Here is a 27365-nt window from a genome sequence, read left to right as displayed (position 1 = left end):
TATTTCCTCTTTTCCCGGGTCTTTCCCACGAGTTGTGCCACCAGGAAGCAGCGTCTTGTCACTGTCCCATCTGCCCCTTTGTGAAACGCTGGCCTGATGGCTCTGAACACCTGGGTGTCAGCCTTTCCCCTCCAACTTGGAGGTGGGGAGCAGAACCAGAAATCCTGGGCAAGAGCAGACCTGGCCCCAACTGCATTCCTCACATGTTCTTTCCTTTGAACCACTCTACCTGTGTACAGGAGCCTTGGCTCTGCCTGGTGTTGTATATTCACAGGCATAGCAACACCTGTTTGCCAAAGGTGGGGCTTCTAGACTGGGGCATTCTTTTGCCTGTATGGGGAAGCTTTGCATGTACAGATAACAGATGAGATAAGAATGCAGGATTAGCTTTGGCTGGGCTAGAAGATTCAAAAAACTGCATTCCTTCCTTCTCCGGGACCTTGGGTGCTTGTTACTGAGTGTAACTTGCCATTTTTTCTCCTTCTCAGCAGAGATGTCGGTCGTTTGTATTCAGTTCTGCTGTGACCCGTGAAACAAGAAACAGGAAAAGGATATAAATAAAAATTAGGTTTGCCTGCTTATTTCAGCCATATATAACTAGATGATTTTGTGGGAGGGGTGAGTGAGGTGTGTGTGTGTAAAGAGAGAGATCCATCCATCCATCCATCATCTTCAAGGCACAGAGACAGCAGTTGTGGATGCAAAATACCTTTAGCCCTCCCTTTAATCTTTGTTCTAGTTACTCTTAGTCTTGAAGTATCATATCTGATGTGCGTGTGTGCTCACTTGTGTCTCACTCTTTGTGACTCCATGGACTGTAGCCTGCCAGGCTTCTCTATCCATGGAATTTTCCAGGTGAGAATACTGGGGTGGGTTGCCATTTCCCTCTCAAGGAGATTTTCCTGACCCAGGGATCGAACCCGCATGTCTTGTAACTCCTGCATTGGCAGGTGGGTTCTTTACCACTGCACCACCCAGGAAGCATCAGCCCCACCTCAGAAGAACATTGGCCTTTCTAAAAACATAGGCCTTTTGTAACTTGTTTTATAGTGAGTACTGTGTTCTTACTATCTCTGAGATATTATTACTTTGACTATAAAATATGGTTTTGAATATGCCTTTCCCAGTGCATAATAGGGTGAGTTAAAGAAAAGGGAATGGGGTTTGTGAGTGCTTTCCAGGTGGAGGACTGGTCTTGCTCTTCCAAGTTGCCCTTGTCCCCACATCCAAAGGGATTCCCAGCCCGAGAACAGTGGTTTCATATGGAACCTGCAGCATCCTCCAGCTGGGAGCCTTCTTGGTGAAGAGGTGGGGCAGAATTAGTTTTGAGATTTCCTCCATGAGATGTTTAAAGACTATTACTCATAGCTGCTATGATGGCACTAAGATCTCTAAACATTTAACTCACTTAATTATACTCACTCAGTGAGGTTGGTACCATTTTTGTGCCAGTTTTTCAGTCTCAGAGAATCACAACAGTTAGAAAGTGGCAGAGCCAGCTGCCTAGATTCCAAGTCTGTCTTTAACTACTTTTCCCTCCTCTAGCTTTGCATTTCCAAGCCCTGACCCAGACCCTCAGTGGGCAGTGCTCCAGGGTTAAGTGTTGGGGTGGTCTCAGCCCTGATCCCGGAGTCGTGTGGGTTGTGAGGGAAGGGGAAGTGCTGCTGACTGCTTCCAGCTGCCCAGGCCCTGAAAATGGAGACATTCTGGAGAGGCTGGCAGGCAGGGAGCGATGGCACAGAAATGCCAGCGTCACAGATGTGTCTGCCAGTGGGACTTTGTGAGAATTGCTCTTTGTGGTGGAAAGAGGAGGTTTCAGATAATTTCTTGTTTCGGGGTTTTGGCTGGATTATGGTTGTATACTTGGTTGGTTGGTTGAGTTTTCTTCTAAGTGAGGCCCTTTCGACTGAGAAAAGGGATTTTTTTTTTTTTCCTTTCCTGAGAGCAGCTGCTTGCTGAGCAGGCTGTGGGGAGTAAGGGCAACGGTAATAGGTAGTTATTGTGTGGGAGGCTCTCCAGGCATTATGTATGGAAATAGAAGGAGAATGAAGACTGGAGGAGGTGGGCAGGAGGCTCCTGGAGGAGGGAGTGGCTGGACCAGAGAGGTAAGACAGACTGAGAATCAGGCAGATGAGACAGAACAATAATGATTGGAAGCTTGCTGGTCTGTCTGGCCACATGCTTGGAAGAGGATTATTTTTGTAGTAGTATTTTGGTTTCCTGTAAAGAACCGCTTGGGAGAAATTGGCTGTGGTCGTCCAACTGTCAAGAGATTTGACGGCAGTGAGCACGAAAGACAGATCTGGAAACCACAGAAGAAAGTGGCAGAGAATTTGGCAAAACAGTTTGTATGTGAAACCTTGTTTTCTGTCGCTCCCTGTTCCTACCACTGCTTTCCCAGCTTTTCAAGTCCTTGAATGTGCACAGATCCCATCACAGCTTAGCATTTTGGCCATCCTCCCCAGACATTTCAATCTCGCTAATGTTTAGATGTTCAGGAAATGAACACCCCGTGGTTTATACCCTGTCAAGCTTGCTGTGATGCAGGAAAAGCATTCCTTTTTTTTTTCCTTTTGACCTCCCAGACTACGTAAAGCCTTTTGGCACAACCAGAGGTTTAATCTCAACCCCTTAGTGTTCTCACATGCTCCATGCTAAATCATACTGAATGTTAGTTACAGGTCCACCAATTATGAGAAAAGGAAGAAAAACAAGACCAAACAAAACCTGTTCACAACAAGAGGACCCTCCAAGTGGTGACTTCGGTGTGAACCAGCAGAGAATGTGCCTGATCCTGACCCAAACCGAGTTTTGTCTAGGCGTGTGGAGGCTGTCTTGGGTTTTAGGTTCACCTTAATACCATTTCAAGAGTCTTAGGGCTTCCCGCATGGCTCAGCAATAAAGATCCATCTGCCAATGCAAGAGACGCAGGTTCAATCCCTGGGTCGGGAAGATCTCCCAGAGGAGAAAATGCAACCCACTCCAGTATTCTTGCCTGGGAAATCCCATGGACAGAGGAGCCTGGCAGGCTACAGTCTATGGGGTCACAAAGAGGTAAACATGACTTAGCAACTAAACAACAACAGGATTTTTCTGAGAAGCGCAGACACCATTAGTTAGCTGATATTACACTCTGAACACCTAGGAGAAACAGCACTAGACCAGTAGGTCTGCTGTCCAGCTGTGGCTCCGACTCAGCACCTGTGGGCCCTGGGCCCGCTATCTCTCTCTGAACCTTAGTTCCCTTGTCTGAAAAATGGACACCATACCTACCTTACTTGAGAAGATGCATGTGAAGGGTACAAGGTGCTATAATAATGTGATGTTGTTATTGTTATGGCCACTCAGTTTATGTGGAGATTGAACCAAAATCACTCATACTTTTAGAACCAGAAGGAGTTTTTATGACCATATATTCCAACCTGTTTGATTTGGGGGCGAGGATTGCAAGGTCCAGGGTGGTAAGGCACCCATGCAATTACTTAGCTCCTTGGGAGACCCTCAGGAGTTGAGGTGATCCTGAGTACCTGTCTGTGGACTTGAGTCTTTCCACCACACCCTAGCACTTCTGATTTGTGCTGTCTGCAGATAACCATAGCGACTGGGCTTTTCCCGTTCTGTCATCACAAAGATAGCAGATACATGTTACTTGGGCTTCAGTTGCTTTAGTCCCATAGCTGACTTGACCAGTTGTGTCCATTCATTACACCTTGGAACCGTTTTTTGTTTTTTTTTTCTTGGCAGTGCCATAAGGCTTGCAGGATCTTAGTCCCCTGACCAGGGATCAAACCTGTGCCCTCAGTAGTGAAAATGCCGAGTTGTAATCACTGGCTGCTGCTACTGCTGCTAAGTCACTTCAGTCGTGTCTGACTCTGAGCGACCCCATAGACGGCAGCCCACCAGGCTCTGCCATCCCTGGGATTCTCCAGGCAAGAACATTGGAGTGGGTTGCCATTTCCTTCTCCAATGCATGAAAGTGAAAAGTGAAAGTGAAGTCGCTCAGTCGTGTCCGACTCTTTGCGACCCCATGGACTGCAGCCTACCAGGCTCCTCCATCAATGGGATTTTCCAGGCAAGAGTACTGGAGTGGGTTGCCATTGCCTTCTCCGACCACCAGGGAATTCTCACGCCTTGAAATCTTGATGCAACCTGAAGGCAGGCACAACCAGTCCTCAGGGCTGGCCATGCGTGTTGATATCCTTGGCATGGGGGAGGGACAGTAATTTTTTAAGTTAGAGAAGATCGGCGGGGATAGGCCAAAATGGCAGGGGCTGTTTCTGTGGGCAGCTTAACTGTTGAGCGTTTTGACCCCTGATGTTCCTGACGCCATCTGATGTTCCTATTCACATGCTGCATGGTTCTGCCATAGGTGTCCTCAGGATTCTTTTTCATAGGTCACTATAAATAAAACTGTGACTTGGACCCTTGATTTCTTGCTTTATCAAGTTGGAGTTGGGCAAAGAGTGAAAGTGAAGTTGCTCAGTCGTGTCTGACTCTTTGCGACACCACAGACTGTAGCCGGCCAGTCTCCTCTGTGCATGGGATTTTCCAGGCAGGAATACTGGAGTGGGTAGCCATTCCCTTCTCCAGGGGATCTTCCTGACCCAGGGATCAAACCCGGGTCTTCCACGTAGCAGGCAGAGTCTTTACCATCTGAGCCACCTTAAAGAGCCTTAGAGATGGGCAAGCTCCTTTAAATTCCTCCTTTCCTCCTCAGAATATCTCTAGCCCTCTGGCCTCTGAAGGTAAGGGGGCCCCCTCTTGGCTAAGACAGCCTGTCCACACCTGTGAGCCGTTTCCCATCGGCTTTTTCCTGCCTGCACCAGCTTGAGGTTGAAGCGAAGGACATGCCAGCCGGACCGGCCCTAGAACCCTTTCCTAGTCCTGAAGCTCTCTTCCCTCATCTTGACTTCACCATAGCTACCTTCTTGTCCTCCATCTTCCCTCTTGTTCTCCAACTCCCCGTGGCCTCGCTTCAGCTCGTATTATCCCCATGACCTAATTCACACACTGGACCACCTGTTCTCTGTTCCTTGCTCTTTCTGCAGCACGTGCTGCCATCTGTCTGCCACCTTTCCTGCTTGAGTATCTCTTCCCCTCTCTGACTCCCTTGGTATCTCCACTGTTGTTTCTCCTTCCTCCCAGACACCAGCTTTCCCCACAACTCCCTGCTCGGCTACTTGCCTCTTATGCCCTTTCCTAGACCTCAGCTACTGCAGTCTCCACTCTGACCCTGTACGTGGACTTTATCTTCAGCCTTGAGCTCTGTTTCCACGTCCCTGACCACATCTGGACATATCACCCCATGGAGCTGCAGCCTGTCTGGAAGGAAGTGTTCAACCCACCCTGTACACCATGGCCATCTCTAAAATCCCCAGAGTCTGAAGTTCAACCCTGACCTTTGAACCTCCCGATGACTTTGAAGTCCTATAGGACTCGAGTTGGTTACCAAAGTCCTGTGGATTAACTCTTGCATCAGCCCATTCCTTTCTGTTTCTATTGCCACATGCTAACTAGCCTTTTGACCTGGACAACTGCAGTGAACACCTAAGTGACCTTGCTGCCTTTGGTCTCTCTGCTTTCTATTAATTCTACCTACCCTACCCTGCCAATTAATCATCCCTATAGCCCAACCCAGACCCTGTCCACCTCTGGTTCACAAATTTCTGTGGTTCCAAACCTGACTCTTTTGGCTTCTCTCTTGCCCTATCCCCCGCTGGTGCAGTTCCTTCAGTGCAGTCCCGCTCTTTTACTTGGGCTGCTCCCCGCCCCCAACTAGGAGAGGGGCTTCCCCCTCATCTTATTCTGTAGAGGGTCTGCCTGTGCTCCACGGTCTGGCCAGATGCCTGTCTCTCCTGGAGTTGTTCGTTCCTGCCTCCCTAGGCAGGTGTGCCCTTGTCTTCTGAACTCTAGTAGGTCCCCTGCCGACCCCACCTTCTGTTCTTCTGGTTTCGGACTATTGGCATACGTATCTGTCCCATTTCTTCTGGCCACCAGCTCTCCCAGTCATCTCTGACACCTCCAAAAACACCAGGCAGCGTGCCCTGCACACAGTTGGTGTCCAGGAGATACTGCATGGAATAAAGACTGAGCGCCTCTGGCCTGCCTTTCCCTTCTCCTCCCTGCTGAGGTGGAGGTGGTCACGTGAGCCATTAGGGTTGGGTCCTTTCTTCTTCCTTGGCCCCATCACACCAGACATTCTCACGTTTCACGTCTTGCCCCTAGGGGGTTATTTAACCCTTTGCTAACCTCAAAACCTTTCTAATATTTACACATGTTCACTTTGCCTGGCTTGTTCGAAGTCTGCTCTTTAGGATCAAATGTGGCTACAATAGTCCCAGCCGTCCCCTCCGCCATATCACATGTAACCTGGCTAATTAGAAAGCTTATTTTACCTAGTTCCCTATATCAGAGGGAACTGAAAGGGAGACTAAGAGTGGGGTGACTCATACTCTATTCACTAAGTGGCTTAAAGATTTAAATTGTGTTGTAAGTTGGCAAGCACTTTGCAGTCCCATTTTCTGTACCCATAGCTAGACACTTAAGAGACTTACCACACCACCAATATATTTAATAGTGAAGAGGGGCCTGTTAGGAGGACATTTTCAGTTCTGCCCTTTGTAGCTTTGATGTGATACATAGGGGGAAAATAAAATACTCCTAATTGTGAATACTATGATGACTTTTAGGGCATTTTCACATCATTCCCTCAGTAATCTTGTGGGTAGGCATTAATTATCCCTGCCTGACAGTGGAGATTTAGAAAGAATCCAGGGTTTCTTCTAAGGTCATAAGTGATTAAGCGGCTTGGCCAGGACTAGAAACTCAAGTCTTGGGAATCCTCCTCAAGTGCTGCTTCCAAGATCCCACATTTTGCCACCTTGCTGTCAGTGTTTTGAACTGCAGTAAAGTGGCTTTAGAAAATGCTCTACCTCTTGGAGGAGGAATAGCTTCGAATCCTGGGACTGGCTTTAGCACGCTGAGGGTTGACACTGGATGTATTAAAAACCCAGCAGTGTGGATGGGAGGAATGGAGGTTGTTCCAAGTTGAGCAGTTAGCTGGATGCTGGATTTGTTTTAACTTTAGCCCTGAATAGGATGCAGTTGCTTGAATTACAAGTGCCCTGGGGACTAAAGTAAACCTGTGGTGGAGGCCCACCTCTTTAGTGCAGGTTGGAATCCTTTAGGAATGAAATTACCTTCTTCAGCAAGTATGGCTGCAAGGCTCCACGCTTGAAACCCCAAGTTTGTAATTTGTTGTCTGCCTGTAGTTACTAAAAAAGGGGATGGCTGGGCGCGGGGTAATTAGGGTCAGTTATTTTCCAAGAACACATTTTGATCACTGTTCTATGTTGGGGGCTTCCCTGGTGGCTCAGACTGTAAAGAATCTGCCTGCAATGCTGGAGACCCGTGTTCCATCCCAGGGTCAGGAAGATCCCCTGGAGAAGGGAATGGCAACCCACCCAAGTATTCTTGCCTGGAGAATTCCATGGACAGAGGATCCTGGGGGGGGGGGGGGACACCCCATGGGGTCGCAAAGAGTCGGACACGACTGAGCAACTAACACAGACATTTCCTATGTAGAGGATTTTATTTTGAGTTGAGATTGGTGGGAGAAGCCAGGGAGGAGAGTTTTAAAGTCCTGAAGAACTCAAAAACTGAAAGGTTTCGTTTTAAAAATCACAATAGGATTTGAGCGGGGTTTCTTTTATCTCCTCACTGGTTCCTCAGATCATCCAGGTCAGTGATCCCGGAGGTGTTTACCTGTGTACCTTTCTCCCACAATGCCTTGCAACATGGTGCTCCCAGAAATCTTGCGTCGTTACTGTTATGGGGCTGGTGTTACCCAGAGACCCTCCGCTTAACATGGCGTGCCGGCAGCAGAAGCCTGCTGAGAAGATCCTTCCGTGAGACTGAACTTACAGCGCTCCCCCCATCCCCTCGCTGTGTCCCTGCCCCGGAGCCCAGAGAGACTTTGTTTTACTTTCACCCGCCGACACGGTGCCACCGCCGCGTGGTCGGCGCCCGCGCGCTGAAGACAACGAGCGCCCAGGTGCGCGGTCCGCGTGGCCTCCTCAGACGCTGCCTAGTGGATGAGCCGCCGCGGCCGGGGACCTGCGGGACTCCTGACCCTCCAGGGCCGCCTTCTTTTCCTGTGATAGTAATCGGAGACTTTTCCGTTACGTGAGGCTCTCAACAAAAGATTGTAATTCCAGCAGCTTGGTTCGGGAAGGTACCACCGCAGCAGGCGCGTCCTGGACCCGGCCTGGGGGTCGGCGGCTCCGCGGCGGCCGATGGGTGGGGGGCCGCGGCCCGCCGGCCTCCCCCGCGCCCCTCGTGGTACAGCCTGCGTTTCCTCTACAATGCTGTTATGCTAATCAGGTGACATCACCGCCCAGCGCACGGCGAGTGGCTCCTGATTAAATTACAAACCGGCGGCCGCCACGGGCAGCGGGGAGGAGGTGTGTGCGCTGCGCCCGCGAGCTCCTGGGCTCGGCGACTAGGGCATACTCAGGATTGGCCGTATTTTTAAAAAATTTTAAGTGGGATTTGCGGCCTCCCTCCCTCCGCCCTCCCGCCCGTTCTCGGTAATTTATTTCAAGCCTGGAGCCAAGGGCCACAAAAGGAAGGAAAGCCACAGGAATTGGATGCGTGAGTGACCGGGCTAAGGTAGACTCTCCTGCGGCCAGCTTCCTATCAGATCACCCTGCTGGTCTTTCACACCGGCATGGGGCTTGCCTAAGGTCCAGCCCTTTTCGCCGGGGCCGAAAGCCAGGCGTTGCGGAAGCCGCTGCGTGCTGAATGGGGGTAGGAGGAGGCCGGAGAGGGATTTCCACCGTTCAGCCCGCCGGGGCGTTACGCTGGGCATAATGGAATTGCAGAGGACGTCTAGCATCTCCGGGCCGCTGTCGCCGGCTTATACGGGGCAGGTGCCTTACAACTTCAACCAGCTGGAAGGGAGATTCAAGCAGCTCCAAGGTAAGCTCCGCACTCTAAGGCCGGGCCTGCCCTGGAGTCGTGCCTCCGGGGTTCTGAAGCTTTATTTGTGCCATATGGTACGTGACCCTGCTGAAGCCCGGCGGCCGCATGCCCAGCTCCAAAGCCTCTGGTTGGCTGCAGGCAGCCCATGCACTACTTAAAGGAGACGGTTTCTCACTCTTGACTCCAGAGAAGCCACCATTTGGAGTCTCCCTCTCCAGTTTCCTTTGGGCTCTCTCGGTTGTCAGGTATCTACTGCCCACAGCACACACATTTTCTCCCTTTTTAACTGTCCTTGCATTTCAGTAGACCAATGCTAATAGACCTATTAGTATGCAAATATTTGATTCCAGGACTTCTGTATCTCCCAGTCCCTAGCCTGGGAAGCCTAAAGGTGTAAAGTGCACTGCTGGACACCCTGTAGCACAATGGCAAAGGGAAGGAGGGAGTGGTCTTTTTGAACCTAAGCCTTGGGTAAATTACAGTTTTGATTCCGGAGCTTAATTTTAACTCTTTTGATGTTTTGTGTTGGGATAGAGCCTTCCCATCAATTTAGTGGGCTATGTAATTTATAATGAAAACCAGTTATTGCCATTCCAGCGCTATTGGGTTGGATTAGTTGGATCAATTGCAAGTTTCTTGGAGTCTTTATTAGTCTCAAACAGTTGAATGAATCTTTTACCGCACGTACTTTTATGGGGAGCACTTTGTGGGGGTAATGGGCCTGCAGCCTGTGGCTGGGGTGGGCCTTGCCCTTGGCGGGCCCTGCCCTGCCCTGCCAGCAGGCCTGGCCGGCGGAGTCTCCTAGTTGATTCATGAAAAAGGATTCATAACTGAAAACACAACTCCTTCCATTAGGAAGCCCCCGGAATCAGCAATAGACTGGAAATGACTCTGGTGCTCTGAAAAGTAGCCTTTGCAGACCTCGTTTGTGTTTCTTATTTTAACTCCTCTCAGTGCCACAAATGTGGTTCCTGTGAGGAGGAGGAAGGAAGGAAGCAGCCCAGTCTTCCAGTGTTTTCACTGGAAAGAGGGGGGAGGATATATTTCATTCACAGGTTTATTTGTCTTGTGAAATAGTTGACAGTAATGACACTCTTCTGGAAAACAAGAGGCAGAACAGGACGTGATTTTAAACATTAGCTAGGCTGTGCTGCATTCCTCCAGCAGTTAGCTAAGAGGAAGCTCCATTCCCGCTAGGGAACAGTTGTGGGTCTTTGCCTCCTTTCTCTCCAGCTCTTCGAAGGTAGAATTTGCTTTTTGGTGCAAATTTAGCGAGGCCGGAGCTGGAACTTGCAGGTGGAAACTGGAGGAGTTGGGTGTGTCCGTTATCTTCTGGGTGTGTGATCAAAGGCCCCAGTGTGAAGTTTGAGGTTCTGAGAATTCAGAATGCACCTCTTCTTCAAATGACCCTTTCTCCCCACTTCATTGTGTCACACTGCCCAGGAGAAAACACCACAGGCTGTCCTCGACTTGAAAACCTGTTGCTAAGGTCCAGTCAACACTCTCCTGTAGTCTCTGGAGAAATACAGAACCAAGGTGAAAATATACAAAGGTGTGGGGAGGAGTGTGCCCACAGGGCCACCCATAACAAAAGACTGTTATTCTGAAAGGTTTGAGGACGGTTGTAAAACTGCTCTCTGAGAAGGGTGGAGTTAACACACAGGAAATGTCTTAAACTGTCCTCTCTGGAAAAGTAAAATTTAAAGTTCAAAAAAAAAAAAAAAAATCAGTGTGTCCCTTTGATAGTTTATCTCATAAGTGTTTCCCAAGGAAATTCCTTCAAAAGGGATGAGCTTCACATTTTGTGTGGTGATTTTTTTAAAAAAATGACCTTTGCCCCCTCATTTAGTTCCAGATAGCTTTCTTATTTCTAAATATCGTGGTTTAGAAGTTGCACAAGTTTAGTGTTGGTATTTCTATAACCCATGTTGAGGAACTGAGAAAGGGTGAATTAACTCCCAAGTGTGGTGAATCCCAGGAGAATTACAAACAGTTGGCATCGTCCTTCGTTCCAAATGGGATAGATTGCATTTGAAGCACCTTGAGGAATTTTTTTGATAAAACTTTTCCCCATCCCACCTGCATCCCCTGTGTGGTGTATATTACTAGTTTTTTAGTATTTGTAGTTCTTCCTATCATCATATCTTTGATAACATATAGATTTTGTCTGCTGATTTAATTTTGTACATGCCTATTAAGCAACCTTTTCCCTCTTTTTAATCCTTCCTAGTACTTCCAACCCAATACTAGCAAACAGTGCCTCTGAATCAGTATTGATTTTTTCTTTTTCTAGTGCTTCTTGTTCTAACTTATTCATTTAGCATCTATACCTGAGAGTACTGTGATTTTGTAGGAGATATTTCTGCATTTTTGTTGATTTCAAATATTTTCACACTGGATCCTAAAAATCTCAGGAGGGACTGATTTTTGATGTTGTCGCATAGGGAAATACAATGTTATAAAATGAGCCTGGTCTTTTAGATAAAATAGTTTATAGAGATTTATCATAAGTAAATAAGTACAATTAGAAACAAAACCTCACTGACTTAAGGGACTGAGATCTTTTTCATACTGATGCTCCTGACAAAGGTAGGACCTTCCACCTGTAATGGCTTCAATCGTTAACCACCAACACCCAGCACACACCTGACAGGCACACCCCTGCACACTGAGATCTCTTTCGAATTTTTCACCTGTAAGATCAAGTTACCACCTTACTCAGAATCTGTTCATGTAGCTAATACAGTTGGATTTGTTGTTTTGTTTTTCTTTGTTAAGTAAGAGAGGACTGCTGAAACACAACAAAACTCAACCTCACATGTTTTTAAAAATGTGTTCGTAGTAACAGAGAAGTTCATGATGATACCTTTTCTCCAGTTTCACATCAGCTAGCTTCCCTTCTTATCAGCTGGATACTCCTGCTCCTCCCCTACTCAGAACCTGTCTCGCCTGCCTCTTGCATAAATTAAATTCCAGGCTCCTTAGCCTGGCATTCAGGACCTTCCTCCAAATGGCCGCAGACCACGAAATTCCTATACCAGCTCTTACATTCCTACCGAATAAATCTTCCAGGTGGGCAGCCTGCAACTCTTCATGAAACCCAGCACTGGGTTTTGCCTTCATTGTCTACCTTCTGCCTCAAAGGCCCGGTCCTTCCATTTTACCAATAGAAACCCTTCCTACCGTTTTGTTTTTTAAGACTGTGCTTACGCTCTTTTATTCCAGTATGGTTCTCCTTGTCTCCTCTGATGAGTTGGTTGGAAAAAGATTTCATGGAGTGCTCACCATGCATCAGATGTGTTAGTAGGAGCTTTGTCTATATCTCATCTTGTGTGCATACCTGTAAGGTTTTTTAAAAATTGAAGTATAGTTGATGTACAGTATAAGTCACTCAGTTGTGTCCGACTCTTTGTGACCCCATGGACTGTATAGTCCATGGAATTCTCCAGGCCAGAATACTGGAGTGGGTAGCCTTTCCCTTCTCCAGGGGATCTTCCCAACCCAGGGATCGAACCCAGGTCTCCCGCATTGTAGGCAGATTCTTCACCAGCTGAGCCACAAGGGAACCCCAATATATAAGTTACAAGTGTGTATAGTGTAGTGATTTGCAATTTTTAAAGGTTGTACTCCAATTATAATTACTATGAAATATTGGTTCTGTTTTCTGTGGTTACAATATATCCTTGTAGCCTTCATCCCTTATCCCTATATTGCCCATCCCTCTGAGGTTTTAAAGATTCGGTGAAATTGCTTGTTCCAGGTCCCAGGCCGTACTAAGCTCAGGCTGCATATTGTTATTCTAGAACTTTCTCCTCCCAGACTTCTAGATACTTAGATAAATTAATACTTAATTTCTACAAAAAGAAGAGACAAGGTGACCTTGTGAAGTGCTTCCCTCTTCTTCCTACCTGCCTGCCCCTCAGAGCACTGATCCTATCAGTTTTAGCTGTGGAGTTGTAATGAAGACAGAATCTAGTTGAAAAACATCAGAATGAACTTTTTCCTGCCTTCTTTGCATCCTGACCCTGATGTCCAGCACCTGATGTTTCCGGAGAAGGTATTTTCTCTTAGCTGTCTTGGTTCCGTGAATTTTTCCAACTGTTTAGAAGGAGAAATGGAGAAATTCTCCACTTGTCTTCTTTGGGACATTGGAATGTGTTACTCTAAAGTTTATTACATGCTATCTCAGGGTTGCCTCCTTGAATTTCTTCATCTTTTGGTGTTGATTTCTAAACTGCTAGGGAAAGAATATTGCTGGTTTTATACCCAAGGGTCATGAGGAAAATGCATTCTTAAGTTTTTAAAAAGAATGTTTCCAGTTTGTTATGGTACCTAGATGTTTGTCTTATATAATTTCATAAAGCTTATAGAGAGATGATTGCTAGGTTTACACCTGCTTGTCATGAAGAAAACTTTTAATTTCTTAGATATAAAGTAATAGCCTTCAAATACTTCCCAATGTGACAGTGGAAAGAGTTGGTGACAAATGATAACCCTGATCAAATGATAACCCTGGTTGGCGGGGTGGATGGGTGGGTGGGGAGCAGCAAAGATTTATAAGAACATTCTGTGTTTACCGAAAGCGTAAAAGATTGGGGTTTTGGTCTGGATACTTTGAATACTGTACTATAATACTATAGATTTTCTAAGCCCAGATAACTATGTGGGACAAATCATCAGGTAAAATTATTTTCACCAGTTTGCCAGAGTTTCAGCTTAAAATTTAGAAGTTCCTAAGAGATTTGTAAATTTGAATCCTTTTTGAGTGATGTGCTACTACTGCTAATTATTAATATTTATAGCACTTTAATATGTACCATCTTCCTTAATTAACTAAATGAGATTATTCAGAGTGCCCAGCATGGGATCTAGTACTTTGTTCTAAATAAGTGGGCATTTCCTTGGAACTAATAATAATCCTGTGGGGTATTCTCTTCCTTTTTATAAAGAAACTGATAATGGGTTAATCAACCAGTATGATGCTGCCTTTCCCAGAATCCAGGTTTTCTGTTTATTTTTTAATTGGAGTATAATTGCTTTACGTAGAATCCAGGTTTTCTGACTCCCAAGTTCAGTCTCCTCCTGTAGGACCATGCTGCTGCTGCTGAGTCACTTCAGTCGTGTCCAACTCTGTGCGACCCCATAGATGGCAGCCCACCAGGCTCCCCCGTCCCTGGGATTCTCCAGGCAAGAACACTGGAGTGCATTGCCATTTCCTTCTCCAATGCATCAAAGTGAAGTCGCTCAGTCGTATCCGACTCTTAGCGACCTCATGGACTGCAGCCTACCAGGCTCCTCCATCCATGGGATTTTCCAGGCAAGAGTACTGAAGTGGGGTGCCATTGCCTTCTTTGTGAATACGTTTTGGTGACATGGAAAATTAACAAGCCCAGAACCGCTCAGATTTCTGAACATGTGACACCTTCAAATTTTGATGAGCTTGAAACACTGATTCTTTTAGCTTAAGTCCAGTGTTTGACTGGGATGACTGTTAAAAGGACTCTTGGAGACTAGTTAGGAAAAAGAGGAGGGACATAGATATTCCCTTTGAGGAAAAGATACCACTTCTCTTAAGGGAGTAAAAGAATGGGACTGTAAACATTGTGGCTCAAGGAAGTTTTTGGGTGACTGTTGTCAAGTTGTCTCCTCTTACACTTTGAACCTAGAAAGGGGTTTGTCTACAGCCCCACTGCCTCCTGCTCTGTGTTCATCTCTTTCTGTGGTTTCCTTATGCCCAGCTGGCCCCATGCAGCTGCCCTAGCCTCCCCAGAGGCAGACTCTGATAAGAGATCTCCCTGCACAAACATGTGAGATTTGACTCTAGCCAGCCTTCCCACCTCCAGCTTTTCCTACTTCTAGCTCCACAGTATTCAGGATTCCCTAAAATTCCCCTGCATTTTCCTGGCTTTGAGACCCTGCTCACCTGATCTCTTCCCCTAAGAATTATTTCTTTTTTCAGGACCTTTTTTTTTTATTTTGAGGTTCCATTCAGATGCCACTAAATTCTAAGTATTCCTCAAGGGAGAGGTGATCAGAATCTTTTCTTGGTTTCTTTTCCTTTAAGATTTAAAGTCTAAGTACTTGGTCATTCTTTTGGGATTTTCACATCCTGCCTTTGGTTACAGTTTGAGAATCTGCCTCTGCATGCTTTACATTTCATGAAGCCTGGGTGGGTAAAGATCAAAGTCTGATACAGCCTGTCTTACCTGTAGCAGTCACTAAGTATTTGTTAAAGGAGTAAATGAATGAAGGTAGTATTATGAACTATGTTATGGGAATGGTTCTCGAAATGAGGTTCCTAGACCAGCAGCATCATCATGACCTGGAAACTTGTTAGAAATGTAAATTCTCAGGCCCTGCTTCTGACCTAGTGAACCAGAAACTCTCAGGGTGGGGCCTGTTCATAGGGGGTTTTTGAATTATTATTCAGTTCAGTTCGGTCACTCAGTCGTATCTGACTCTCTGCGACCCTATGAACCGCAGCACGCCAGGCCTCCCTGTCCATCACCAACTCCCAGAGTCCACCCAAACCTATGTCCATCGAGTCAATGATGCAGTCCAACTATCTCATCCTCTGTCTTCCCTTTCTCCTCCTGCCCTCAATCTTTCCCAGCATCAGGGTCTTTTCAAATGAGTCAGCTCTTCACATCAGGTGGCCAAAGTATTGGAGTTTCAGCCTCAACATCAGTCCTTCCAATGAATATTCAGGACTGATTTCCTTTAGGATGGGCTGGTTGGATTTCCTTTAGTCCAAGGGACTCTCAAGAGTCTTCTCCAACACCACAGTTCAAAAGCATCAATTCTTTGGCTCTCAGCTTTCTTTATAGTCCAACTCTCACATCCATACATGACCACTGGAAAAACCATAGACTTGATGAGATGGACCTTTGTTGGCAAAGTAATGTCTCTGCTTTTTAATAGGCTGTCTAGGTTGGTCATAACTTTCCTTCCAAGGAGTAAGCGTCTTTTAATTTCATGGCTGCAGTCACCATCTGCAGTGATTTTGGAGCCCAGAAAAATAAAGTCAGCCACTGTTGCCACTGTTTCCCCATCTGTCTGCCATGAAGTGATGGGACCAGATGCCATGATCTTCGTTTTCTCAATGTTGAGCTTTAAGCCAGCTTTTTCACTCTCCTCTTTCACTTTCATCAAGAGGCTCTTTAGTTCTTCTTCACTTTCTGCCATAAGGGTGGTGTCATCTGCATATTATTGATATTTCTCCCGGCAATCTTGATTCCAGCTTGTGCTTCCTCCAGCCCGTTTCTCATGATGTACTCTGCATTATTAATTTATTTTTAATTGAAGGATAATTGCTTTACAATATTGTGTTGGTTTCTGCTATACACCAGCATAAATCAGCCATAGGTATACATATGTCTCCTCTTTCTTGAACGTCTCTCCCACTTCCCACCCCTTCCCATCCTTCTAGGTTGTTACAGAGCCCCAATTTGAGTTCCCTGAGTCATACAGCAAATTCCATGGAAAATACACTACCATACATTCATAGGTTTTTAACTAGCCTGCCAGGTGACTGTGATGCACATTCAGGTTTGAGAAACACTTTCTTACTGGATCATGTGTACCCTCTTTACAGTTTGGGGGTGGAAGGGTTTGGGAAGAACAGACTGCATGATTTGTTCCCAGATAGCAGTAAATACTGTTATCTGATTTATTACTAAAGAATGAAGAGTTGGGGGAAAGTATATTTTAGAACAAAATTGTGTAGCAGCGGAAAAGTATTTAACTAGTCAGGAATGAGCTCAACCCTGCTCAACTAGAGGAGCCGTTTAGCATCTGCAGGCCTCGGCCACCTCATGACTGCCAAACGGGTTCAATCATCTATCTGGGCTTCAGTTTTCAGGGAACCAGAGCTTCACAGCCACTCATCTGTTCCTTCTAGAATCACACTTATGCACATTATCAAAAATACGCCAGGTAGATCCCAGCTGTTCCCCCCCCCCCCCCAGCTGTTTTTAGATCTTAGTGCCTGGGCTTCCCTTGTGGTTCAGCTGGTAAAGAATCCACCTGCAATGTGGGGAGACCTGGGTTTGATCTCTGGGTTGGAATGATCCCCTGAGAAGGGAAAGGCTATCCACGCCAGTATTCTGGCCTAGAGAATTCCATGGACTCTATAGTCCATGGGGTCGCAAAGAGTCAGACATGACTGAGTAACTTTCACTTCACTTTACTTCTTTCTCCCTTTTGCTTGACAAGCTTCTATCAACTCCTTGAAGCCTCAGCTTCAATAATAATGGGGGGAGATAAGTGATAGAGGCATTGTAATGCCTTTTTGCACTTCAGTATTTTTTGCTTAATTGGCTTAATTAAACATCTGGCAGTTTGTATATTATGGGTGCAAAGGACTTGTCATTTAAGCGCAAAGTTGTTGTTTAGTTGCTAAATCGTGATTGACTCTTTCTTGACCCCATGGAGCCCGCCAGGCTCCTCTGTCCACAGTAGTATTCTCCAGGCAAGAATACTGGAGTGGGTTGCCATGCCCTTCTCCAGGGGATCTTCTCAACCCAGGGATTGAACCCGCGTCTCCTGCATTGGCAGGCATGTTCTTTACCACTGAGCCACCAGGCAAGCCCATAAAAGGCCAGTAGTTGGTTACTAATCTAGGCTTTTTTAAAGCAAGAAGATTCCTAAGAAGTAAAATGATAAAACTGATTTAAATAACATAGGGCTTGCTTTTGGTTCTGTTTATTAATGCGTAATACTTTCTGATTGCCTGCTTTTCAGTAAGCAGCTGTTCTCTGGTTAGGAATCCTGTGAGTAAGCGTGGTTCGGTTATGCTGGAAATGCTGGCCGAGCTGATGAGTAGAAGCAAGTGGAGGAATAAACATGTTCCAGGTGAGAGCCCAGGTAGGCAGAGCTCAGAGTACAGAGAGAGGAAGGGTTGTTAAGAGGGGTTCTAGAGGCCAGAGGATGCATGGTGGTGTCAGTCACGTCAGGGAGCTGGGGAGTCAGTCAGGCAGTGGGAGACTGCTGAAGGATTTTAAGTGAGTGACTTTTTCAAATGATTTCTTTCTCCTTAAGGGAAAGCTGGTCTGCTTCCTGAGTGTAATAATTGTCTTGGAGGGTGGATGATGGTCAGGTGAGGATGTCGGAAACCACTTAAGCTATTGCATTTGCTGTGAGGAGAAACAGGAACAACATAACCTCCCTGAATTTTGAACTGCAAGATATTTAGAACCTTATTACTCAGTGTGTTCTGTAGATGGGAATTTGTTAGAAATGCAGAATCTCAGGCTCACACCCCAAACTCACTGAGTCATAATTTCATTTCAACAAAATCCTCAAGTGGTTTGTAGGCACAGCCAAGTCTTCTAAGAAGCACTGCCTTGGAAATAAACTCTGCCTACTCCTCTAGCCCTTGAGCTGGGAAGGACATGGCCTAAAGAGGCTATGACCCCTCTAAGGTTTAACATTTGTGTTTCATACAGAGTCTGCTTTAAAGGAAGGTGTTTTGGGGGGGTGTGTTTTAAGCAAACTGGATTATTTTACCTGTAAAAATAATATAGTATCTAGATAAATAATAGTTAATTAAAGCAATTTATTATTACTCTAGGAGATTACAGGGCTTTAAAGCATGGTTGGTTAATTCCTAGCTTTGTAAATCTTTGTAGAATTTGGCTAGGATTCTCTTACTTAATAATCCTGCAGTTCTAGACATTTGTGAGATTTATTTTTAAAAACCCGCAAGTTTCTTTTCATTTATCCATTTGGTGTTAATAGAGAATTAAAAAAATACTCGGGAGTACTTTCTCTAAGTTCTTCCAAAATTTCAACATGGTGTCCTGGGAAGTAGAGGCTTATTAAGTCCATTCTTGCTTCATGATTTAAACCTTTTATATACTTTTAAACTATTTTTTTCCAGCAAAAATACCCCCTTTCTCCCACACTCCATCTTAATAAAATAATCCCAATTAAATGAATGTTGATGTTCTTACAGTTGGTTAGACTTCAGTCCAGTCTCATATATATCAGACTTACCCAGCAGTGCCTTTAGGTTTTGGTGTTAAAGTGGATTTGAAATACATTAAATATCTGTTACTTGAGAAGTGCTCATTTCCTGTGAGCCTGCAGGTGAAGCTTCAAAATGACTGGTTATTGATTAGGTAGGGGAGAAAAAGCACCTGCTGAAGCTTGTCGGCCAGAATTTTTCCCTTTTAGAAGAAAGAAAAGGGGTGGGGAGAAAAGTGACTTCTGTTCTTGACTGGCTTCCGTCCAGAACCTTTGTGACCAGGGAAGGGGCGTGGGTACTGAAAGAGTAGTAGTCAGGAGGTGACTCAGATGGTGTTCTTTCAAAGGCAAGGTTGAAAGTTATTAATAGACAAAGTTTAAACGTTTAGCTGTTCTTTGTATTACTTAAAAAACTTTTTTTATATTATTATTTCATAGCCATATTAGGTCACCTCCAAAAGGAATACAAATGAAACAGTAATCCTGCAGTCCCAACAGATCTTAACTTTCTTAGAGTTCTTGTCTACATACAGTGTAACACTGTTATAGTCATTATGTTTTGATTCTTTACTTAGCATTTTATCATACACATTTCATATGTGATTATTTCTATGCCTCTTGCCAAATTGCTTTCCAAACCAAGGCAATTTATCTAACGACCCGAGCCTGCTGTCTCTGCTATGGGGTGGGGTTAATACAAGTTCTTTGTAACAGGATTGTAGGAAGAATAAGGGAGATTGTCCATGGAAAGTGTCTTGGCACATAGTGGGCCCTCAGTAGTCAATGGCAGCCTTTATTATTACAGGTCTAGGTGGAAAGGCAAAGCAGAACCCAGCAGGGGCGAGTCTTTGAACTTGAGTGCCTCAACCCCCACCCCCACCCCTGAAACCTGCTCTGGGTGTGGCTTCCTTTACCAGGTTTAGAAAAGTGTCAAGTTTGCCTGAAAATGCACCCAGCCGGAACATGGCCTTTTATGTTTCCTTTTAGAAAGTACACAAGGTTGGCAGCGCTCTCTCTGACCTGGTGACTTTTGATGTAGGTTGAAGACACAGTAGTGGGGCCTCTTCCGAGTTCATAAAAAGTATGCGGAGCAGCTAATGCTGCAGCCAGAGCATCCACCCCATCGTCAGAAGAGACTACTGTAGCCAAACTCACATTAACCGCCCTCTGTGGATTGTTGAATGCCTCTTCTGTGTTTGCTTTTGAAAGGCCTTTCTTAGCCTTTCTCTCTCTCTCCCCCAACCTTGTTTTCAAGTAGCACAGGACCTTTAAGTCGGAAATCCAGTAATCACACACAGTAGCATGGAGACACAGGCTGGCCTATATTTGGTCTCACAAAGGCCCTATGAAAGCTCTGGCCTTAAAGTCTTTTTTTAATGCTTAAATGATGCGAGTGGAAAGTTAATTTGAGGATCACTGAGGCACGCTTCATTCATGAAGAATGTGAGCAAAACATAAAAAGTCTGGAGGCTCTGTTCTCCTGTGGCAAGGAAATTACATAGGGTGTGTCATTACTTGGGTGAATTTTACCCCCCCCCCCCCCCCCCCCCGCCAGCTGAGGGTGCAGTTGTCTTGGAATTTTGGAACGAGAGCTGTGGGTTTAAGCACAACCAGTTGCAGGAGTGTGTGTGTGTGTGTGTGTGTGTGTGTGTTTTGCCTGAAATCCTTATGCAAACCATAGACATTATTTTGGCCACACTGACAGGCAAAAATGGTGGTTATCCCTTGGAATGTGGCCTTGGCATTTTGAATTAGGTTTTCTTTTTTCCTTTTTTTAAAGAGAAACTTTGAAGGTCTGTTTTAAAGTGGATGGAGCCTTTGAAAATCTGCCTAGTCTGTTTGAACTGTTAAATGCCAGTGAGTTTCTGTACATTGCTAGCTTGAATGTATAGTAGTTGAGAGGTGAATACAACTTGAGTGCAAAGTATGTTCTTGGTGCTTGAAACATACTTTTCCTGATTCCTATTGAGGGAGACGTTTATTCCTACAGAGGTTTAAACGACTTGCTATAAAAAAAATCTGGCCTTATAGTGGTAGAGGGAGATTACGTGTTATCTGCGAACAACTGCCAAGCAGATGAAATCCCAGCTGCACTCAGCCTGTGGTGGAGGCTGGGTAGCAGCAGCCAGGGGAGAGCGCTCAGGGAAAGTGGTCAGAACCTGGAGGTGGAGAGAAAGGCTGTCGTGTTCAGAAGTAGGACATTTTCTCTGTCATTTCAGAAACACAAGGGTGGTGGAAAGCACACGGGCTGTGGATTCACAGAAGCCAGCATTCACATTCTGGTTCTGCCAGGGACCTCATTGAGCTCCATGTTCTTCATCTATAAAAACTGGGAAGAATAAGTAGCCCCCGGAATGGTTGGGAAGCATGAATTAGTATATTATCTAAGCAGGGTGACCACTCATCCTGATTTGACAGACTCTCCCAGTTTAGCACTGGGCGTTCCACATCCAGGGGATCACTCCAAGTCCCAGGCAAGCTGGGCGCTGGGTCACCCTAACTGTGTATGAAAGCACCTGTTACTGTGTATGGAGGACAGAGACGATGTCTCTGTGTGTGTGTGTTAGTTCATCCCTGCATTCCTTCCTGGTGCTTGGCACATAAACAAATGTTTCACAAACGAAGGAACGTATGAATGGATGAATAAAGTAATGAAGGCAGTAATATCTATGGAGTTGTTCTAAAATGAGTTAGCAGCTTTTCTTCCGTGTTGCCTCTTACTCCCTAGGAAGAGGTGGCCTCATGGGCCACGTGGTGAGAAATATGTTGAATGAAAGAATGAATCACTCACAATAAAGACTTTAGCTCTATGATGTGCCTATATTATAACTTCAGGAAGGGCTTATCTGGATCTTTCTTCTTTTTTGATAAAATGAAATTTTGGTAAGACCCTCGGGACCTCCCTTAAGTAGTCCCTGTACCCTGAGCAGCACCGGGAGACTAACTGAACTTTGATGGGGAGGAGAGAAGGGCGCCCACAAGCACTACTGCAGTGCTTGCGAGAGGGGAACTGGTGCCTGGAGATTAATGTAAGCATGGGGTTGTCTCTTCCTTTTGTTGTTTTTCTTTTTCCTTGACTGAGTGGCCAAGAGTAGTTGGACCAGGAGAAAAGTTTAAGGGTGATGTTAATACACGGCAAAAGAGGTAAAAGTGTGCCCTGAGAAACCGCCATCCATTCTTCTGGGTGTGGTAGCCATTCAGAGTTTTACATTGTATGGCTGTAAAATAAAACTCATGATATTTCTTTCTTGGAGTGATGTCGCATGAGTAATGTTTTTCTAGAAGACAGGCGGTTAGTAATACTCTGAGCAAATAAAGGCAGAGCCTCAGAAATTTAGATACCAGATAATGTGCAAGCTTGGCCTTTGAAACGGAAGAAACAGCCATGGAGAAAAGTCATTTTGGCCCAAGAACTACTACTTCCCAACCCTCAGCGCCTTCCAGTTTCTACCCCCGCCCCCCCCAAAAAAAAAGAAAGGCACAGTTTTCCTCAGTAAATATGTATGATTTCAATTTTGAGATAGGTTGTTTTTTCACTGGACACACAAGGAAGCAATTTTTAAAAGTCATACTCATTCTGCAGTGGGCTTGACTGTAGCTGGGCTTAACCAGGAGTCCTTGGCCCCAGAACCACACGCACTCTTTATCAGGGTAGCAAATTCACATGGCCCTCCGGGAAGGGAGAGGATTGCAACTGAGGGAGGGACATTGGACCCGGCTGCCTCTGTGAGGATTTGCCCCCACCCCCCGGTGTGCTGGTGGTCAGAGGGGAGGGCAGGCCCAGATGTCCATCCCAGCCATTGTCACCCAGGAATTCTGAAATGACCTCTCTTACCTCATTTTCCTATGAGCTCATAGTTGTCTGCACACATGAATTGTGTCCTGGGTCCTGGCTCCCCCTTTGTTTGATCAGGAGCCGCTTTAATGCTCAGGTGCTTTTTGGGAGAGGAAAGTGAGGCCCAGGTGATGCATCAGTTGATTTGGGATCTTCTGTCTTTGTCTCCCCACCCCCACCCCCTCCATGGAAATTCACACTATAAGTCATTTGCTAAGGTTCCCTGCATGAAAAACCCAGAAACCAAACTTCTATTGGAGCAGGAGACCTGGTTATTAGAATAATGAATGGCGTTACTCAGCCCCTGTTGAGCTTTGTGCCTGATGAGGGCCTCTGTCTGTAGTTCCTTGCTAGGCAGTGGGGTACAATTTCCATCTGTGTCCTCAAGAAGCTCACAAACAAGAGACAGGAAAACCATTTTTGTAATAGGATTTGATTGGGTGTCTATGAGGAAGGGGAATTGCTTTGTATACTTGCCTAGTGGAGAACACCAGCCCTCCCCTAGCTTCTGGGGTTGCTGTAAGAATCAGTTTACATGATAATGTACAAACTCCCTGTGAAAAATACAAATTCGTAATTGATTCTAAGAAGTTTTTGGTGCGGAGAAGGCAATGGCACCCCACTCCAGTATCCCTGCCTGGAAAATCCCATGGATGGAGGAACCTGGTAGGCTGCAGTCCATGGGGTCGCAAAGAGTCGGACACGACTGAGCGACTTCACTTTCACTTTTCACTTTCATGCATTGGAGAAGGAAATGGCAACCCACTCCAGTGTTCTTGCCTGGAGAATCCCAGGGATGGGGGAGCCTGGTGGGCTGCCGTCTATGGGGTCGCACAGAGTCAGACACGACTGAAATGACTTAGCAGCAGCAGCAGCGGTTTTTGGTAAGAAAACAAAAGGTGAGACTGTCCTCATGCTCAGATCTACTCAACTGGCCTGGTGTCCCCGGAGGACAGAAGCAGAGACCTTTCAGTAACAGTAACCTAACTGTGCCATGTATCACACACATTACCTCGTTGCGCTCTTGAGAGAACGCAAGAGATGGGCACAGATGTTATCTCTGTGTACAGATGAGGAAACCAAGCCTTGGAGAGGTGAGGCAACTTGCTCAGCGGCAGACAGCTAGTACTCGGTGGGCCTGGAAGTCATACCTGGCTGTGTGTCCACAGAACCCTCCTCCTCACCGCCTCTCAGAGATCGTTATCACCCGAGAGGGTCTAGGTGTGGTGCGGTGTGGAGGGAGCAGTTGGACCACATCTTCCAGCAGCAGCCCACGTGGTTTCTTGTCTGCTTTGAAGCATCTCTCTCAACACTGGCTCCTCAGAAAGCGTCCTCCCCTCTGGGAGTGAGATTTATGATGAGGTTTCCTGCCTCCTGCCTCTGGAGGCCAGCACTTCTGCCCCAGGGTCAGGAAGCCCCTCCACTGCTGGAGTCACTGCCCACCCTGTGTTCAGCAAGGGTCATGCCTGTGTCACCCTGCGGTGAGCTGGGGTGCTGTGAGTGCTGTATCAGTGTGGTCTGGTTTGGAATTGGAGGTCACACCCTTTCCATCACATTGTTCATGAGTCTGCTGATGCCGGTGATACAGAAGTTCAACCACAAGCTGCTTTCTCTTGCCCTGAATGTAACTTAAAAAACGTTTTTGTGGGCCCTCCAGCCTGAAGTCTAGGTGTAAATCAGGTGCCATCACCTACATAGGATTTACCTGTCCATTAGCCCTGTGAGATAGTTGGTATCACACCTGCTGAGCAGATTGAAGAACTGGAGGATCAGAAAGGTGCAATGAGGTGGCAAGGTTCTTATCCAGCATGTGGCAAAATGGGTGACTTTGGGAAATTCTGTAGCAGGAAGGAACCCTTTTCAGCATTTCTTTGAGCTTGAAGCATGTGCTTTTTCTAAATAGATGGAGGCCGATAGCACGGCTTGTGTACATGGCTGTCAGCACAGAGGTGGACTGCATTGGTTTTTATTATTGTTTTTAATTTTGTTTAAAACCTGTATTCAGTCATTCTTATTTGCGATCTCACCCAATTCACAGGTGTTTAAAAGTGTACCATTTAACCTAGGAACACATTGAACACATGCTTGAAAACAGAAGGCTAATAGTTTTCTCATGTGTCAATTTCTGATAAGACTGTTGTTATTGCTGAGTAAATCCTTCCATTAAAAACAGTGTAATCTGCTGATTTGCTTATCATTGATATTTCAAGGGGCATAACATTGTGGGGATGGGTAATGTATCTGCCTGTCTTAAAGCAGTGATCCTCGACTCTTTTGGCACCAGGGACAGAATCTGTGGAAGACAATTTTTTCACAGACTGGGGGTAGGGGAAGGTTTTCAGGATGATTCAAGTGCATTACATTTATCACACACTTTATTTCTATTGTTGTTACATCAGCTCCATCTCAGATCATTAGGTATTAGATCCCAGAGGTTGGGGACCCCTGTCTTAAAGGACAGAGCTAACGCTCACCCACGTGTGGATACAGTGTTTGGTAAATGCACTTAGGCTCTTTGTGGGGAGTGGGGTATTGAGCCATGTAATAGCCTAAATTCAGGTGATTTTTCAGCCTTGGCATATCAGGGTCCTTTTGAATGTAGTTATAGACATGGATATAGATCCACTGCTAATACTGTAGGGCACTGGGTACTGAGTTGTTGGCCATGAAATACCTGCAGCCAAGCCTCTCTTGTGATACAGTGGTGACTCAGTGGCAACCAGACTGCTCAGCTTCCTATATACCAGAGGCTCACTTGAACCTGCCCACAAACCTCTGAACCAAAAGGGGAGGGAAAAACATGCTCACCTACATTTGGAAAACTGGGTCCTAACACGCCTCTGCTTAGGCCATCGTGGAAACCTTGTATTTCTTCCTTTCTCCTAGGTGAGACAGGAATCGACCTGTAGCATTAGAGAAACATGTTTGGGTGGGTGCTTAGGACAGCTTCCAGAGCCTGGTTCAGTTTAGGTTATGGCAGCAGAGTTAGAGGGAAAGGTGGATATGTTGATGGCCTTTGTTGATTCCTGTCATCACCCAGATCTGCCTTTTCTGCTACCTTTGCTCAAATAATGACTTAAAGCTAGAACACTGATGGGAAGTTTTGAAGATCAGAAAAATTGCTGTTGGCTCTAGTTTCTTTATTTTGGTGATAAATATTATCTAGAACTTGTCTTGAAAATTCAGCTGTCAAAAAACCTGAGAGTCAGTTGCTTAGAATGCACTCTAGTTGTTTTCCCAATTCATACTGGTGATTGGAATAGAGTAGCCTGCACCTCTAATTAATAAGAATAAGTGCTATGGAGGGATTCCCTAATGGCTTAGTGGTAAAGAATCCGCCCGCCAATGCAGGAGATGCAGGTTCGATCCCTCAAGTCGAGAAGTTCCCCTGAAGAAGGAAATGTCACCCACTTCAGTATTCTTGCCTGGGAAATTTCATGGACAGAGAAGTCTGGTGGGCTATAATCCATGGGCTCACAAGAGAATCAGACACGACTTAGCGACCAAGCAACAAGTTCTGTGGATGAAGGCGGTTAAGTTTTTAGAACACCTTTATAGCTCTGAAATCTCTAAAGGAGCCAATGAATCCATTTACCCATTCAGTCTGCAGCAAGCACAAATGAACACGTTACAGTACTAATAAGCAAACACTAGAGACACAGGACTTGATGGACACGAGTTTGAGCAAGCTCTGGGAGTTGGTGATGGACAGGGAAGCCTGGTATGCTGCAGTCCATTGGGTCACAAAGAATCAGACATGACCGAGCAACTGAACTGAGAGACACAGAGGTGTAAAAAGGTAGCCACTGTCTGAAATTATGTTCTAAAAGAGAATACTTGGTGGAAAGTGGCTGGTATTCTGAGACATGCAGGTAACATCCCTGGGTTGTGGGATCTGAGAGAGGCTTTTTGTAGGAGTTGACATTTGAGCTCAGGACCAGGATTAGGTAATGAGGTGGTGGGTGCCTAGGAGTGGGAATGGGGGCTTCAGAACCTTGAGATATGTTGGAGAGACTGGACCTCTGCCTCAGATATGATGTATAGATTTCAGTTATTAACGCTTATTATTTTTAGTTGGGATTTTTGCCTCCTTTTTGTTAGCCAGCATTCAGCTGATGTTGGCACAGGTACAGGGAATCAGGTGCCTAGCAGCTGATGTTGGTGAAATGACCTTGCACATGCAACTTGCATCTCAACTTCTCTCACCTCTTGGGAAGGGTTATTAGATCATCATTGGGTGCAGATTTAAGGGCCCCTGCAAATAGATGCATTGAGGGTGCTCCTGGCCATCTGTGGTAACTTTCATTTCACCAAAAGCTCCTTTGAGGCCCCACCAGGTAGATGCCCACTGCCAAAAACGTGCAAGCATCTCTGGCTTCTCTGTTCTCTGGCTCACAGGACCAGTCCAGTAGTGGAACTTACAGGCTAGTGAAGAAGGGGAAAGCAAAACCAGCTATATATCCTCTTGCAAAGACAGAAGGAAAGTAGGTCCCTCCTTACAGTCTAGCCTAGCAGTCATCGTGGCTGTAATGGTAATACAGCTAAAACCTCTTGATCTGTAACCCTGGGCCAGCACAGTTCT

General features: G+C 45.8%; 1 protein-coding gene across 10 annotated transcripts in view; it reads left to right on the top strand.

Annotated features, from left to right (window-relative positions):
- SPTBN1 (spectrin beta, non-erythrocytic 1) overlaps positions 1–27365 on the top strand; it is a 212642-nt gene that overhangs the window by 89165 nt on the left and 96112 nt on the right. Inside the window, exon 1 of one of the 10 annotated variants that reach the window (XM_086326896.1) lies at positions 8423–8979. The exons of the other annotated variants lie outside the window; for them this stretch is intronic. Coding sequence (XP_086183022.1) covers positions 8871–8979 — 109 coding nt within the window. The 5' untranslated portion in view covers positions 8423–8870. Of the gene's footprint in view, positions 1–8422; positions 8980–27365 lie in introns of those variants that run through there. 10 annotated transcript variants of the gene reach the window in all.

Source organism: Bos grunniens, chromosome 11, assembly GCF_055505025.1.
Source record: "Bos grunniens cultivar Pamir isolate PY7600 chromosome 11, Bosgru_T2T1.0, whole genome shotgun sequence".
NCBI classification, from domain to species: Eukaryota; Metazoa; Chordata; class Mammalia; order Artiodactyla; family Bovidae; genus Bos; species Bos grunniens.
Note: the sequence above shows the minus strand (reverse complement) of the source record. Positions and strands in the feature narration are given on the sequence as shown.